Here is an 18,790-nt window from a genome sequence, read left to right on the forward strand (position 1 = left end):
GCTCTGGAGAGCTATTTCTCACAGATGTCAAGGTCTACTTCAAGAGCTGCAAATTCAGTTGCCCACAGAAGCCAGGCCACGTACACAAGGAAGGCTGCGTTGAGTGTAAGACAACGTGGAGCAGTGAGGACTTGAATGGGCAAACACAAACCATGCAACTAAAACAAAGGCAGGCTCTACTGAGCACTGGCCAATCCTCCAGTTATGGGATTATAGGATCAGTGTGGCCAGACAGTCTACCTTTTCAAAGCAATCTGGATTTTTCACATTCAAGTACAAACAGCAAATGCCTAATAAAATGTCAATAAACTGAATGCAATCTGCAGAGCACCAGCCTGATCTATTTCGATTATGGCCACCTTTAGCCCAGATAACACCTCTGTTCAAAGCAGAAAAGGTGCCCCTTGGACAGACCAACTAGGAAAAGGTGGCACACAGCTTACCAAGTAAGACAGGCCAAATTTCAATACTTGGTTGTCATCTCCACCAGGTGCTCTCAAACAGCAAAACTTTATGCAGCTGCCCTGACTATAAGTATCACACATAGAAAACACGAGTCAGAAACAGGGGAAAATATCATAAAATGTGCTTTGGGATGCCTAGTATAGCCATCATTCCCAGATGCCAGTTTGAAGACTGCCTACATGAGAATCACCTAAGCAAGAATTTTTAAATCCCTGGGACTGCTAGACCAGGATCTGTGAGACAACACCTGTGAGCATCTATATTTTTAAGGTGTTACCCACACACTCATACATTCTTCCCAGTCATTCAACTCTCATGTAGTTTTGCAAAGTTCTGCGGTTGTTGTTCTTTTTTAATCAAAGAAATGAGTGTTCCTCCTGTCCAAGGATTTAAAATCACTGTGAGATTACGTTTCACTCTACAGGTTTTTATTCTTTCTGTGAATGACAACTGTTCATTTTAGATGTGATACTAGTAAAATGTTAGGAGTGGCTGTTCATAAAATGCTGCCTGATGATGACAAGAAACATCAATCAGAGAATAACCACGTGGCATTTAAGGTAGAAACTTTAAGCTGAGATTCTTCCAGAAATACCCTAATGCCTGGCAGATAAACGAAGTTCAATAGATATTTGCAGCAATTAAGGAAAAGAAGGAAGGAGGGAGGAAGGGAGGGAGGGAGGGAGGGAGGGAGGGAGGGAGAAAAATTCATGGCCTAAAACAACTCATTGACACCTAAAACTGATGCGGTGTAAACTGCATCAATGAATGAAGAACCATCTTAAGCAGTACCATTCAATTGACAGCATACAGCCTTAAACAAAACTAACCCAATCAATTAAACCTTGGAAAATCTGCCTTCATAGAAATTTTTCATTAATTTAAAAATGTACCTAAGTCTGCACTGAATCCTGAATACAAACCTTCTTACTTTATCCAAACCATACTCTGCCAAGGGCACAATGTCAATTTTCCCTTTATAGGAGAGGAAAAAAAGATCCAGTAACCAAAAGATAATAATGTTACCTTTATTACTCCATACTGAAAGTGCAATTTCAGAATTGTTATTCAAAGGAAGGCGTCTTCCTTTCCCTACCAGCTCTCTATTTACAAAGGTTCCATTCCCACTGTGATCTTCTATGTATGCGATGTAAGAGTTTTTAGGACCCATTTCCTAAAATAGAGAACATTTTATTTCAAAGTTTTAACAGTGGGGAGTTACAGTGCTAACATATCTCAGAGTGGTGATGACATTACCAGTTCTCCCAAATATACAGATTATTTGTCACCTACTCTGAAAATCCGAAAGTGCTTCTTGCTGTAAGTCCGGTATTTATCTGTTCTTTTCAGCAATGGCTCATCAAAGCAGTATTCACAGCTTCTATCTCTCCCAAACCAGTAGTTGTCATTAACACACTCTGAAACACAAAAGTACACACCGGAGTGCTGTCGAATTTCATGCATCAAACACCTTTAAAAACTGCTCATAAAATCTAATTGTAGAAAAATAACCTAAGAAAGCAATTAAGCTTACAGATATCTTTTTTTTTTCTTACAGATATCTTTATCAGAGTTTTACATGAATAAAAACGAGGAGGGAAGAAGAAAACAATTTTCCAGTGAGTTTAATAAATTATGGTTTATACATAAGTATGAATAAGCAGTCATTAAAAATTCTCAGTTATTAATGATTTGAAAAAACACTTATAATCTAATAACTTCTACCAATTATCCTCTTGATTCTTCCCATCGTACTTAGTATCAAATGTGCCCTCCTCCCCATAGCAGGATAGATAGATGCTCAGGATAGGATCTCACACTGCTTCCCTCCTAGCATCACCTTGTACTACTCCCCTTGATTACCCAGTCCCACAGGTACCTTCCACTGCCCCAAATATGCTGGGGGCACAGTGTTAATGTCACAATACCCTTGGTGGCCTTTGCAGTCTCTGTTCCCAGCTACTTCAATAGCCATCTTACCTTTGCCTGGACTCAAATTATCACCTTTTACTCAGCTTTCTGTATAAGCAGACTCCTATGTTATCACCCATTATCATAATGACATCCTGCTTTGTGTCCTACTAAATATGGACCATGACCAGAAGTTATCTTGATTATTTATGTATTGTCTCCCCACACTCCCTTGTTAGAACAAACTCCAGGAGGGCAGGCTTGGTCTCACGTGTTACATAGTTCCAGCACCTAGGTCATGAATATAGTAGGCAAGTAAATGGTAATAGAAAGACCAGACAAAATATTAGCAACTCATATCACAAAGTTGTAATTTCTGTAATATCTGTCAAGTTACTACAAATTTTAAAAAGACAAACAATCCAGTAAAAACTGTGTAAAGGATATGAAGAGGCAATTTACAAGACAAAGAAATACAAATAGCTGGGCAGTCCCAGTGGCCCAGCGGTTTAGTGCCACCTTCACCCTGGGGCATGATCCTGGAGTTCCGGAATTGAGTCCCACATCAGGCTCCCTGCATGAAGCCTGCTTCTCCCTCTGACTGTGTCTCTGCCTCGCTCTCTCTCTGTGTCTGTTATGAATAAATAAATAAAATCTTTAAAAAAAATAAAGAAAGAAATGCAAAAGCTCAAACATAAGAAAAAATAACCTATCTTGATTATTCAATACAAGAAATTTTAAAGGCAAGGGCTGCCTGGCTGGCTCAATTAGTAGAGCATATATAACTCTTGATCTCAGGGTTGTGAGTTCAATCCCCATGTTGGGTGTTAAGATTACCTAAAAATAAATCCTTTAAAAAAATGAAATCAGGGGATTCCTGGGTGGCTCCCTGGATGGTTTCGCGCCTGCCTTTGGCCCAGGGGCATGATCCTGGAGACCCAGGATTGAGTCCCACATCAGGCTCCCTGCATGGAGCCTGCTTCTCCCTCTGCCTGTGTCTCTGCCTCTGTCTCTGTGTGTCTCTCATGGGTAAATAAATAAAATCTTTAAAAAATAAAATAAAATAAAATAATAAAAAATAAAATAAAACAAATGCATGAACATGTACGCATTTAACAAAAAAAAAAAGGAAAAAAAAAAAAGAGGGCAGCCCAGGTGGCTCAGCGGTTTAGCGCTGCCTTCGGCCCAGGGCCTGATCCTGGAGACCTGGGATCTAGTCCCATGTCAGGCTCCTGCATGGAACTTGCTTCTCCCTCTGCCTGTGTCTCTGTCTCTCCCTCTCTCTCTGTGTGTCTCTCATGAATAAATAAGTAAAATCTTTTAAAAATAAATAAATAAATCTTTAAAAGAATAAGCAAAGATTTACATATTATAACATTGTGTTGGCAAGAGGTATGAAGAAGCTATTACCCTTATACATTGCCAGTAAGAATGTAATTTATACACCAAACATAATTTGGAATCTAGTAAAGATAATTTGGTAAGATCTATCAAAATTACATATGCAACCACTTCACACTGATGAAAATGGCTTTAACTTTTTTAAAAAAGGAAAATAATAAGTGTTGGCAAGGATACAAGGAAATCAGTACCCTCACATACTGCTGGTGGGAATGTAAAATGGTAGAGCTACTGTGGAAAAGTTTGTCATTCCTCAAAAAGTTTTGTGTGTTTTTTTTTTTAAGATTTTATTTATTTATTCATAGAGACACAGAGAGAGAATGAGAGGCAGAAACACAGGCAGAGGGAGAAGCAGGCTCCACACAGAGAGCCTGACACGGGACCCGATCCAGGGTCTCCAGGATCACGCCCCAGGCTGCAGGCGGCACTAAACCGCTGCGCCACCGGGGCTGCCCTCCTCAAAAAGTTAAACATAAGAATTGCCTTTTGACTCAGCATTTCCCCTCCTTGGTATATACTCAAAAGAACTGAAAAAAGGTACCCAACAAAACTTTGTATACAAGTATCCATACCAGAACAGTTCACAATAACCAAATGATAGAAACAATCCAAATGTTTCTTGCTAGATGGATAAAAAATTGTGGTATTTACATATAATGGAATATTATATCCATATAGTAGATTTATGGATATAAGATCAAGAGTTGCATGCCCTACTCACTGGGCCAGCCAAGGGCCCCTGTAGTGAAATATTATTTAGCCAAAAAATAATAATAATATATGCTACAATTCATACATACCACAACATAGATAAACTTTGAAAACATTAGAAGAAACCAGACACACAAAAAAAAAACATTAATTGTATAATTACATTAAATGAAATATCCAGACCAGTTAAATCCATACAAATGAAATACAGATTGCTAGTTGCCAGGAAGAGAGAGGAATGGAAAGTAACTGCTTAATGGGTACACGGCTTTATTTTGGAATAATGGAAATGTTTCAGAACTAGAAAAAGGTAGTGAAGCCACTGAACTGTTCACTTTCAAATGGCTAATTTTATGTTATGTGCATTTCACCTTAATTTTTAAAAATTATATAGATACACATATTGGCCCAGAAATTCCACTTGTAGGCATTTATCCTATGGATAGAAGCATATGTATAATGAAAGGATATAAGAACAAAAGTAAAGGTTATTCACTATAGCATTATTCTTAGAGCAAAAAGAAATAAACATCTTAAATGTTCATTAGTAAGAGGGTAGTTCAAAATGCCTTTATATATCAAGGGCGCCTGGAGGGCTGAACTGGTTAAGCGTTCAACTCTTGATTTTTGGCTCAGGTCATGGTCTCAGTGTGGTGGGATCAAGCCCTAGGTCAGGCTCCCTACTCAGTGGGGAGTCTGCTTTTCTCTCTCCCTATGCCCCTCCCCCACTCCTGCAAGTGATCACTCACTCTCTCAAAAATAAATAAATCTTTTTTTTAAATGTTACATACCTATAAAAAGGAATGAGGATCTTTACATTCTTTTTTCTTTTTGTTTAGATTTTTTTAATATCTTTTAAGATTTTTTTTTAATTTTTATTTATTTATGATAGTCACAGAGAGAGAGAGAGAGAGAGAGAGAGGCAGAGACATAGGCAGAGGGAGAAGCAGGCTCCATGCACCGGGAGCCCGACGTGGGATTCGATTCCGGGTCTCCAGGATCGCGCCCTGGGCCAAAGGCAGGCGCCAAACCGCTGTACCACCCAGGGATCCCTTAGATTTTATTTATTTATTCATGAGAGACACAGAGAGAGAGAGAGAGAAAGAGAGAGAGGCAGAGACACAGGCAGAGGGAGAAGCAGACTCCACGCAGGGAGCCTGACATGGGACTCAATCTCAGGTCTCCAGAATCAGGCTCTGGGCTAAAGGCAGCACTAAACCGCTGAGCCACCCAGGCTGCCCCAAATCTTTACATTCTTACAGAAAGATGTCTAAGACACATTGCTAAGTATAAAAAGCCAGTTGCAAACAATGTGTTGTGAATCACAATTAACATAAAAAATAAAGGGGGACACCTGGCTGGTGCAGTTGTTTAATCAAATGACGCTTGATATTGGCTCAGGTCCTGATCTCACAGTTAGAGGAGATCAAACTATGGGTCAGGCTCAGTGCTCAGTGCAGTCTGCTTGAGATTCTCTCTCCCTTCCCTCTACACCTCCCACTTATGCTCTCTCTCTCTCTCTCTCTCAAATAAATTTTTTAAAAAAAGAAAAATGTGAAAAGAAAAACATAAAGATGCTTAGAAATACGTTATGATTACAAAGCAAAACCATTCCTACTCTGTGACCCAGCAATTCAAATCAGACTCTACCCCAGAAAGACATTTGCCAACTGACCGAGGAGACAACTACAAGTATGTTCACTGAATCCTGCTTGTGGGAGCAAAAACTGGAAACAACATTAAGTATCTGTTAATAGGGGAAGGAATTAATGAACCATGGTATTTCTACTAGAAATCAGGAACTTGGGGGATCCCTGGGTGGCTCAGCAGTTTGGTGCCTGCCTTTGGCCTGGGACACGGTCCTGGGGTCCCGGGATCGAGTCCCGTGTCGGGCTCCTGGCATGGAGCCTGCTTGTTCCTCTGCCTGTGTCTCTGCCTCTCTCTGTCTCTGTGTCTATCATAAATAAATAAATAAATCAAAAAAAAAAAAGAAAGAAAGAAAGAAAGAAAGAAAGAAAGAAAGAAAGAAAGAAAGAAAGAAAGAAAGAAAGAAAGAAATCAGGAACTTCTCCAGCAGCTGGGAAGAGGAAGAGCACTGAGAATTTATCAGGACACTAATAGTCCAGGGATGGTAGAGAGTCTAAAAAACAGCCACCTATGGAAGAGCCTGCTCTAACATTTGCTCATCAGGAGAGCCCCCAGGCTCCACAGATGTGTGGAGGATGGCACGGAGAGCAAGGTAGGAGGCAAAGTGACCAGATGTTCTCAGTAAAGCAATTAGGTGTATGAACCCAGGGAAGAATGGGTCCATCTTGCCAGCATGTAAGAGAGTATATGAGGAGAGCAACAGGTACATTGGTTTTGGCAAGTGAATTGAAAATTTAGAAAAGTAATTTTCTTTTACTAGGTATCCCAGACCTCTTTGAAGTTCAAACTCACTGTTCTCCCTCCTTCTATATCATGGTCAAAAAAATTAAACCTATCTGGGAAAAGTTAACCCAACTTTCCCTTTGATCACCATTCTATCCTGACCTTTAGACTATCTTCCTCACCTTTGCTTTAACATTTTCCCCCAATTTTACAGATGAGGATGGCAAGGTTCAGAAGTAGCATCACTTGCCTGAGACAGCCAAACAGGGACAGACCTAGGACTTGAACCCATGTCCTTCCAACTACAGAGCATTCACCCTTCCCAGCCTCCGACCTGAACTCTCACCCTTATTTTCTTCCTACTCAAGTTTTTGTTTTTTGGTTTGTTTTGTTTTGTTTTGTTTTTTTAAGATTCTATTTATTGGGACTCCAGGGTGGGTCAGTGGTTGAGCATCTGTCTTCGGCTCAGGGTGTGATCCTGGGGTCCTGGGATTAAGTCCCGCATCAGGCTCCCTGTGAGGAGCCTGCTTCTCCCTCTGCCTATGTCTTTGTCTCTCTCTCCTTGACTGTCATGAATAAATAAACAAAATCTTAAAAAGAGAAAGATTTTATTTATTTATTTGAGAGACAGGAAGAGAGTGTGTGTGTGCACACATGAGCTGGGAAGAGGCAGAGGGAGAGGGAGAAGCAAATTCCCTGCTGAGCATGGAGCTTGATACAGGGCTCAATCCCACGACCCTAGGATCAAGATCTGAGCCGAAGCCAGATGCTCTACCCAACAAAAAGAAAATACACATTCTTCTCAAATAAAACATACTTTCCAAGACAGAACATAAGCTAGGAACAAAAAAAGCCCCTTAGTGAATGTAAAAGTACACAAATCATACAAAGCATGTTCTCCAACCACAATGTAATGAAATTAGGAACTCAAAAACACAAAGAAATTTAGTAAATTCCCATTTAAGTAGAAATTAAACACCATACTCCTGAAAAACCAAAGGGACAAAGAAAAAAACTGGTAAGAAAATTAGAAAGTACTTCAAAATGAATGAAATGAACAAACAACATACTAAAACTTACAGGATTCAGCTTAAGCACTACTCAGGGAAATTTGTAGTTGTAAATATCTAAATTACACGATTTTAGGTCAATTACTTAACTCTCCTTAAGATACTGGAAAGAGCAAATAAAATCTAAAACTAGCAGGAGAAAATCAATAAAAATCAGAGCAAAAACAAATGAAATATAGAATAGAAAGATAATAAATCAATCAAGCCAAAAGCTGGTTCTTTTTTTTTTTTTTTTTTAAGATTTTATTTGTACGTAATCTCTACACCCAACGTGGGGCTCAAACTCATAATCCCAAGATCAAGAGTCATATGCTAAAAAGAATTTAAAAAAAAAGACACATGCTCTATTGACTGAGCCAGTCAGGCACCCCTGAAAGCTGGATCTTTGAAAAGATCAACAAATTGATAAAACTTTGGATAGAGTGACCATTGAGGGGGGGTGTCAAAAGGAGCAATTATTACTAACCTTACAGAAATAAAAAGGATTTAAAAGAGAATACTGTGGTGGTGCCTGGGTGGGTCAGTTGGTTAAACATCTGCCTTCAGCTCCTGTCATGATCTCAGGGTCCTTGGATCAGAGCCCTGTGTCAGCTTCTTGTTCAGTGGAAAGTCTGCTTCTCTTCTCCCTCTGTCCCATCCCTGCTCATGCACATGCATGCTCTTGTTCATTCTCTCTCAAGCACATAAATAAAATCTTTTTTTTAAAATGCCGTGAATAACAGTAGACCATATTAGATGACACAGAAGAAATGTACAAACTTCTAGAAACTATCAAATCAGACACAAGAAAAAGAATACACAAATACACCCAAAAGATTGCACTAGTGATCAAAAAACTTCAAATGAATAATTTTAAATTCTACCAAACATTTTTTTTTTTTTAAGATTTTATTTATTCATGACAGACAGACAGAGAGAGGCAGAGACACAGGCAGAGAAGCAGGCTCCATGCAGAGAGCCCAACTTGGGACTGGATCCTGGGTCTCCAGGATCACACCCCAAGCTGAAGGTGGCGCTAAACCGCTGAGCCACCGGAGCTGCCCTCTACCAAACATTTAAAGAACTAATATCAATTATTCTCAAAATCTTACAAGAAATACAGAGGAAGGAATCTTTTCAACTCATTCTATGAGGCTACTAATACCCCAATACCAAAGCAAAGGCATCTCAAGACAACTACAGACTGACATACCACAGCAAACCAAATCCAGCAACATGTAAAAAAGATTAGACATGAACAAGTGAGAATTAACCCAGGAAAACATGGTTGGCTTAGCATCTGAAAAATAATTAATGTAACACACAATCACAATAGAATACAGAACAAAACCACAAGACCATCTCAGTAGACAGAAAAAGCTTTTGAAAAAATCCAACACCCTTCATGATTAAAAACAACAATGACAACAGCTTCATAAACTAGGAATAGGAGGGAACTTCCTCACCTTGAGAAAGAGCATTTATGAACTGCCCATGGCTAATAACACACTTAATGATAAGGGTGAAAGCTTTACCCCTTACACCAGAAATAAGACAAGGACGTATACTCTTACAACTTTTATGTATTATACTAGAGGTTCAAACCAAGACAATGAAAGGAAGGAATAAAGGAGCAAATCTATTTCTGTCACAGATAACATAATCTTATGCAGAAAATCCTCAGGAACCCACTAAAAACTGTTAGACCTAATAAATAAGTTCAGCAAAATTACAGAATACAAGATCAATATACAATAAGCACTTGTACTTTTTTTTTAAAGATTTTATTTATTTATTTATTTATTTATTTATTTATTTATTTATTTATTTATGAGAGACACAAACTGAAAGGCAGAGACATAGGCAGAGGGAAAAACAGGCTCCCTGTGGTGGGATTCAATCCCAGGACCCCGGGATCACACCCTGAGCCAAAGGCAGATGCTCAACCACTGAGCCACCCAGGCATCCCAGCACTTGTACTTCTATACATAAGCAAAGAACAAACCTAAAATGAAATGTCTATTTTTTAAAGATTTTATTTATTTATTTGAGAGAAAGAAAGAGAGAGCACAAGCAGGGCAATGGGCAAAGGGAGAAGCAAATTCCCCAAAGAAGAGAGAGCCCAACACAGGGCTCAATCCCAGGACCTTGGAATCATGACCCCAGCCAAAGTGAGACACTTAACTGACTGACCAACTCAGGGGCCCCCTTAAAATGAAATTTAAAAATAATTCTGCTTGGGGACTCCTGGCTGGCTCAGTTGGTAAAGCATGCAACTTGATCATGCGGTTGAGTTCAAGCCCCACATTGGGCACAGAGTTAAATATATATTAAGATAATTATAAACTGTTTGCAATAGCATTAAAAGGATAAAATACTTAGGAATAAATTTAGCAAAAGAAATGTAGTAAATCTAATACTCTAAAAACCATAAAATATTGTTGAAAAGGAATTTGAAAGACCTATATAAATGTTCATGGATCAGAATACTACTGTAAACATGGCAAAATGCACAAATTGCTGATTTACACAACTCCTGTCAAAATCCCAGCTACGTTCTTTGCAGAAATTAACAAGCTCGAATTAAAATTCTTATGGAAATACAAAGACTCAGAATAGCCAAAATCATCTTGAAAATGAAGTACAAAGTTAGAGGACTTACTTACATTTTGCAATTTCAAAACTTACTCCAAAGTTACCATAATCAAGATGGTGTGGTACTAGCATAAGGACAGCATGTAGATTCTTTTCAGAAGAATGGAGGGACCAGAACAAATTACATTTACAGTCAGCTGATTTTCAAAAAGAGTGCCAAAACAATTCACTGGGAAAAGAATAGTCTTTTTAACAAAAGGCACTAGGACAAGTAAATATCCACATTCAAAACAAGAGTTGAAATTCTTACCTCATGCCATAACAAAAACCAACTCAAACAGAATCAAAGGCTAATAGTAGTAAGAACCAGTACTATAAAACTCTAAGAACAGTAATGAAGCTTTGCAATCCTGGGTTAAATAATGCTTTCTTAGATACAACACTAAAAACACAAGTGACAAAAGAAAAAATAGAGAAATTGGACATAATCAAAGTTTAAAATTACTGTGTCAAACAACATCATCAATAAAGTGAGAAAGTGGGGCACCTGGTTGGCTCAGTGGTTGAGCATCTGCCTTTGGCTCAGGTCCTGATCTCAGGGTCCTGAGATCCAGTCCGGCAGGGGGGCTCCCTGCTCGGCAGGGAGTCTGTTTCCACCCTCTGCCCCTCCCCATGCTTGTACTCTCTCTCTCTTTCAAATAAATAAATAAAATTTTTTAAAAATAAATTTCATTTTAGGTTTGTTCATTGGATATAGATATCCAAATAACAAAGACATAAGAAATCCATTATGTCTTTAGACAGCAAGCAAACCACAAGGAGAACAAGAAAAAAAATGGAGCAGAAAAGAACTACAAAAACAACCATTAATAACCATAAAACAATAAAAAGAGGGAAGTGTATAACAATACAGGCCTACCTCAAGAAGCAAAAAAAAAAAATCTCAAATAAACAATATAACCAGGATGCCTGGGTGGCTCAGCGGCTGAGCATCTATCTTTGGCTCAGGGCATGATCCTGGGATTCAGGGATCAAGTCTCGCATCGGGCTCCCTGCATGAAACCTGGTTCTCCCTCTACTTCTGTCTCTGCCTCTCTCTGTGTGTCTCTCAAGAATAAATAAATAAAATATTTTTTAAAAATAATTTTAAAAAATAAATACAAATAAAATACAAATTTAAAAAAAGCACAATCAGGGAACCCTGGGTGGTGCAGCAGTTTAGCGCCTGCCTTTGGCCCAGGGCACGATCCTGGAGACCCGGGATCGAGTCCCACGTCGGGCTCCCAGTGCATGGAGCCTGCTTCTCCCTCTGCCTATGTCTCTGCCTCTCTCTCTCTCTCTGTGTGTGACTATCATAAATAAATAAAAATTTAAAAATAAATAAATAAATAAAAAATAAATTAAAAAAGCACAATCAACAAAAGCAAAAATCAGTAAGTGGGACTATGTCATGCTAAGAAGCTTCTGTGCAACAAACGAAACCATCAACAAAATGAGAAGACAATCTACAAATCAGAAGAAGATACTTGCAAATCATATATATGAGAAGGAGTTAATATCCAAAATATATAAAAATTCTTACAACTCAAGCAAACTGTAAACAATCTAAGAAATAGGCAGAGGAACTGAATAGACATTTTTCCAAAGAAGACATCCAAAGGCTAACCAATACATGAAAAGGTACTCAACATCCCTAACCAATGGGAAATGCAAATCAAAACCATAATGAGATACCACTTCACACCTGTTAGAATGGCTATCATCAAAAAGACTAGAGATTTGGGGCACCTGAGTGGCTCAGTCACAACCAACTCTTGGTTTTGGCTCAGATAATGATCTCATGGGTCATGGGATAGAAACCTACATCTGCATCAGGCTGCTGGCTCAGAGGAGATTCTCTCCCTTTGCCCCTGCCCTGATCATGCACAGCCACACTCTCTCTCTAAAATAAATAAATATTTAATAAAAGAAAAAAAAAAAAAGGCAAAAGATTTGCTAAGTGTTGGCCAGTAGAGTAAACCGTATCCTGGTGCACGGTTGGCAGGAACGTAAATTGGTGCGGCCATTACATACAGTAGAATGGAGGTTCTTCCAAAAATTAAAAACAGAGGGATGCCTGGGTGGCTCAGTGGTTTAATGCTTGCCTTTGGCCCGGGGCCATGATCCTGGAGTCCCAGGATCAAGTCCCGCATCAGGCTCCCTGCATAGAACCTGCTTCTCCCTCTGCCTGTGTCTCTGCCTCTCTCTTTCTCTGTATGTCTCATGAATAAATAAACAAAATCTTTAAAAAAAAACCCTACTGCCATATGATCCAGTAATTCCACTTTTCAGTACTTATCCAAAGATAACAAAACAATAACTTGAAAAGATATAGTACCTCCATGTTCACTGTGTAACTATTTATAATAGCCAATACAGGGACGCCTGGGTGGCTCAGTGGTTGAGCATCTGCCTTTGGCTCAGGGCGTGATCCTGAAGTTCTTGGATCAAGTCTTACATGGGGTTTCCTGCATGGAGCCTGCTTCTCCCTCTGCCTATGTCTCTGCCTCTCTCTTTCTCTCTGTGTGTGTCTTTCATGAATAAATAAATAAAATCTTTTAAAAATACATATATATAATAGCCAATACATAGAAGCAACATAAATGTCCAACAATGGATGGACAAAGAAAATATGGTATATATGTGTGTGTATGTGTATATATATGTGTGTGTGTATGTACACACACACAATATGGAATATTATTCAGCCATTAAAGTCACAAATCTTGCCATTTGTGACAACATAGATTAGCTCTGAAGGCATTATAAGCGAAATAAGACAAAGAAATTCAAATACTATATAATCTCACTTACATGTCTTAGACGGGGAGTCTAAAAAACCTAAACTCATATATACCAAGAATAGTGGTTACCAGGCACTGAAGAGTGGGGGAAAAAGGGGAGATGTTCGTTATAAGGTGCAAACTTCCCAGTACAAGATTATAAGTTCTGGGGATCTAACGTACAACGTACTGATTATAGTTCATAATACTATACCACATACTTGAAACTTGCTAAGAGCATAGATCTTAAAAGTTCTCAGCCACAAAAAAGAAATAGTAATTAGGCAATGTAATGGGAATGTTAGTTAACACTATGGTAGTAATCATTTTGCAATATGTAACTATCAAATTAATACACTATACATCTTAAATTTACACAATGTTATACATCGATTATATATAAATAAAGCTTAGAGGTGTGAGGGCAGGGAGAGGACAGTTACCAGAAGAAAATTTTTATAGATTATTAGTGATAGTTGCACACATTTTGTAAATGTACTTAACGCCACTAAGCTTAACGGTTTACTTAATGGTTACAGTGGCAAAACTTTTTGTTACATATATTTTCCCAAAATAAAAATAAGTAAATATGGGGAGTCTGGCTGGCTCAGTCAGTAGAGCATACAACTCTTGATCTCAGGGTCACGAGTTCAAGCCCCACAAAGGGAACACAGCTTACTTTAAAAAAATAATAAGGAGCACCTGGCTGGCTTAGTCAGAAGAGTGAAACTCTTTTTTTTTTTTTTTTTTAAGATTTTATTTATTCATTCACGAGAGACACAGGGAGAGAGGCAGAGACACAGGCAGAGGGAGAAGCAGGCTCCATGCAGGGAGCCCGATGTGGGACTCGATCCCAGAACTCGACCTGGGACTTGAACCTGGGACTTGAACCTGCGACTCCAGGATCACGCCCTGGGCCGAAGGCAGACGCCAAACCACTGAGCTACCCAGGGATCCCCCAAGAGTGAAACTCTTGACCTTGGGGTTCTGAGTTCGAGCCCCACATGGGGTATAGAAATTACTTAAATAAATAAAATTTTAAATAATAATAAGTAAATATTTTTTAAATACTTAGGAATTTTTTTAAGATTTTATTTTAAATAATCTCTACATAAAATGTGGTGCTCAAACCCATAACACCAAGATCTAGAGTCACATGCTATACCAATGAAGCCAGCCAAATGCCCCCAAACTACTTTTTTTTTTAATATTTTATTTATTTATTCATGAAAAACACAGAAAGGCAGAGACATAGGCAGAGGGAGAAGCAGGGACATCAGGTTCCTATGGGGAGCCTGATACAGGACTCAATCCCAGGACCCCAGGATCACAACCTGATCTAAAAGCAGACACTCAACCACTGACCAAGAATACTTTTTTTTTTTAAATGCAAGACTTACATACAAAAACTACAAAACATCATTGAAAGAAATTAATGAGTACTTAAAAAATTGGAAAGACATCCCATGTTCATGGACTGGTAGACTTAGTAAAATTAAGATGTCAGTACTCAGGGGCACCTGGGTGGCTCGGTTGGGTGTCCGACCCCTTGGTCCTAAAATTCATATGGAAATGTAAAGGTCCCAGAATAGTCAAAACAATTTTGAAAAAGAACAGGGAGGCCTGGGTGGCTCAATAGTTGAGCATCTGCCTTCGGCTCAGGGTACAATCCTGGGGTCAAGGGATCAAATCCCACATCAGGCTCCCCATGGGGAGCCTGCTTCTCCCTCTGCCTATGTCTCTGTGTCTCTCTCATGAATGGATGAATAAAATCTGAAGGAAGGAAGGAAGGAAGGAAGGAAGGAAGGAAGGAAGGAAGGAAGGAAGGAAGAGAAGAGAAGAGAAGAGAAGAGAAGAGAAGAGAAGAGAAGAGAAGAGAAGAGAAGAGAGAAAAGAAAGAAAGAAAAGAAAAGAAAAGAAAAGAAAAGAAAAGAAAAGAAAAGAAAGAAAAGAAAAGAAAAGAAAAAGAAAAAGAAAAACAAATCAGGACTCACATTCTGGATTTCAAAACTTACTGCAAAGTTACAGCAATTAAGATTTTGTGATACTTGCGCAAAAAGATAGACACATAGACCAAAAGAATGGAATTGAAAAGTCCAGAAATAAACCCTCACATTTATGGCCAAATGATTTTTGACAAGGGTGCCAAGACCATTCAACAGAGAGAGAATGGTCTCTTCAAGAAAGTACTCAGAAAACTGGGATATTCACATGCAAAAAAATGAATTTGGACTTCTATTTCATACCATATACAAAGTGCAACTCAAAGCGGATCAATAATAAGGACTAAATCTATAAAACATTTAGAAAAAAAATGGATGTGAATCAATAATTAATAATAATAATAACTCCTACTTATTTATTTTTTAAAGATTTTATTTATTTATTCATGAGAGACACTGAGAGAGAGGCAGAGACACACACACAGAGAGAGGCAGAGACACGGGCAGAGGGAGAAGCAGGACTCCAGGACCACGCCCTGGGCCGAAGGCAGGCACTAAACTGCTGAGCCATCCAGGGATCCCCTAGCTCCTATTTATTGAGCATCATCCACTTTATGCTGTTCACTCTATCAGGATTTTCAGATATATGTAATCTCACTCTTGAAAGTCCAAGGTGCCTGGGTGGCTCAGATGGTTAAGCATCTGCCTTTAGCTCAGGTCATGATCCCAGGGTCCTCGCATCAGGCTCCATGCTCAATGAGGAGGCTGCTTCTCCCTCTCCTTCTGTCCCTCCCCCTTCACTTGTGTTCTCTGTCTCTCACTTATACACTCTAATAAATAAATAAATAAAACCTTTAAAAAAAAAGGGATGCAGCCCCTTTCTCACCATATCTCTGTTTCCCATTCATCATTTAGAAGCCCTAAGTCTATCTTAAAACTATGGCTTAAATGAGTAAAAAACAGCTTCAAATACTTACTTCTAAATTTAAAGTCGTACCTATGAATATTCCTATATTATTTCTCCACTTTTTACAGTTTCTTATTCAGGTCATCAAAGTTGGACATGAAATAAAGAGTGGATGATAAGGTACAAATAATACATTAGTCATTCATTTTTTTTATATCAAAATGCCATTTCAAACATACCTATAACAAAGCCTTACTATTGGAATCAGGAAGTGTCATAGAGGATGAATGTATTTAAATTGCAAGGCTGGCTATTTTGAAATAATAACAGTCAACAAATAGCCTTCTCTACTTTGAAACTGTAAAATGGATGTTCTGAAGCTGCCACAGCAGGGATTAAGTAGTGAAGTTTCCATGATTAGTTTGTAACTGTCTGCAAGTTTGCATGAGTCAGCACTTTTCTAGGGAAAGGATCTACTGCTCTCCTCAGATGCTCCAACGGACAGAACATTAACAGATGTCCAATTAACATTTATTGAAAGAATAAATGAAGGGAGATCCACACAGGTAAGAGTCAGTAAACTCCCCAAAACTGCTTCCTTCGTTCCATTTTTCAACACCTTTACACTCTGGAATCATTCCTGAAGTGTCTTGAGCTTTCTGCTACAACTATCTGTAACTGTGTTTGTGAACAATTAAAATATTATACAATATATCAAACAGTCTTACCAAGATTGGGGAATCCATCCTGAAGGGCCCATAATCGAGCCCAAGGGGCAGGGACAGGCTCTTCAGGTTCCTGGTCCTCAGGAATAGAACAGAGTTCCTGGGTGGACACTGTGTCTAAGGAGCTCAGGGTCCCTGAGCTGGAGTGAGACGACTGGCTAGATGTGGGTGCTGTGCTGGTGGAGCTGGATGTGCCCTGAGAGTGTGAGGAGGAGCCGTGTGTCTGCGAGGAGATGCCTTGAGACTGTGAGAAAGTGCCTTGGGACTGCGAACAAGCACCACTGCCATGGGACTGCTGACACTCCACATCCGTCTCCCGAGACATCACGACCTCAAAAATAAGTGTTCAATAATAAGGTAAGTTTCAAGGAACAAGACTTGAAGTTCAAAAGTAAAGAATGGGCAGGGGGGGATCCCTGGGTGGCGCAGCAGTTTGGCGCCTGCTGTTGGCCCAGGGCGCAATCCTGGAGACCCGGGATCGAATCCCACATTGGGCTCCCGGTGCATGGAGCCTACTTCTCCCTCTGCCTGTGTCTCTGCCTCTCTCTCTCCCTCCCTCTCTCTCTCTCTGTGACTATCATAAATAAATAAAAATTTTAAAAAAAATTAAAAAAAAAAAAAAAAGAATGGGCAGGGGCGCCTGGATGGGTCAGTTGGTTAAGCATCAACTCCTGAGTTCAGCTCAAGTCCTAATCTCAGGGTCATGAGATGAGCCCTGCAGCATGCCGGCTCTGGGCATGGAGCCTGCTTGGGATTCTCTCTCTCCCTCTCCCTCTGCCCCTCCACTTCCCCACCCCCATGCAAGGGCTATCTCTCTCTCTCTCAAAAAAAAAAAAAAAAAAGTGAAGGATGGGCAAATTTACATCAGGAAAAAAAAATTCAGAGCAAGCATGTTCTGCAAAAGTTAAAATTCTTTTTTTTTTTTTTTAAGTTAAAATTCTAAGTCTAGATTGATCTACAGTTCTTCTGAGATGAGCTTTTCATTATATCACTTTCACTGGATCATTTTTCTGTTATGACAGCCACAAATCACAGGGAAAAGAAAGAAATTATTTGAAGTTTATAAATAAGTTAAAAGAAATGAACTAAATTAGGGGTGGAAGACTCATAACAGCTTATATTCATCTAATTTTTAAAAACTAGAAATGAAACCTAAAAGATATTCATTAATACAATCAACACTACACTTAAATTTCATGTTTTGGAACAAGAAAGAAGGGGGAGGGCCATGTGGCTTGGGGGTAGAAGATAGCAAAGAGAAACTATAATTCACTGCACCTTGCCAGGGGTGACCATTTACATAAAATATCAGATACCCCTCCTCCCCCAAGCCTGCCCCAGGATGATGAAGACCACATCCTGTTTGTTCACTCTAGATTCCCTGACTCCTAACTAAAGGCCAGCCTATTAATGAAGCACATCACAAAGAAGACTACTCTAAACAACTCCACCTAGCCCTTTGTTATGCTGAGTAACCATAAGGGCACACCTTTTCAGCATCCTAAATGGCCTTCTAGCCCTTAGGATTTTGTAGAATCCTACAGAAAAAAATTTGAGTCACAGGAGACCTTGACAGGTTCCCACCCCCACTTTAGAATTAATTTGATGGACTGTTAAATTCTGATAACAGAAACTACAGTAAAGTCAAAGTAACAGTCGATCCTTAACTTTAAATTTCTAATCTGATTTTTATAAAGGGGGGGGGGAGTGCATTGTCTCTTCTCTCCAGATACCCATACTCAGGCTATTCCTCCAAGGAGAACATAGTAGACATTACTCACATTGACTGCATTTATACAGCTTTCTAGATACAAAGATCCTGATGACTTTTTCTTAAACCACACCAGGAAGATGATGCCAGAGCTGAGTGTGCCACTCCAGGACCTCGTGC

At 39.2% G+C, this 18,790-nt stretch overlaps 1 protein-coding gene across 1 annotated transcript in view; it reads right to left on the reverse strand.

The window, feature by feature from the left end:
- The window catches only part of CHEK2 (checkpoint kinase 2), a 51,196-nt gene that overhangs the window by 31,528 nt on the left and 878 nt on the right, over positions 1–18,790 (reverse strand). Inside the window, 3 exon segments of the mRNA XM_035706226.2 lie at positions 1,492–1,639; positions 1,759–1,883; positions 16,903–17,230. Coding sequence (XP_035562119.1) covers positions 1,492–1,639; positions 1,759–1,883; positions 16,903–17,230 — 601 coding nt within the window.

Source organism: Canis lupus, chromosome 26, assembly GCF_003254725.2.
Source record: "Canis lupus dingo isolate Sandy chromosome 26, ASM325472v2, whole genome shotgun sequence".
NCBI classification, from domain to species: domain Eukaryota; kingdom Metazoa; phylum Chordata; class Mammalia; order Carnivora; family Canidae; genus Canis; species Canis lupus.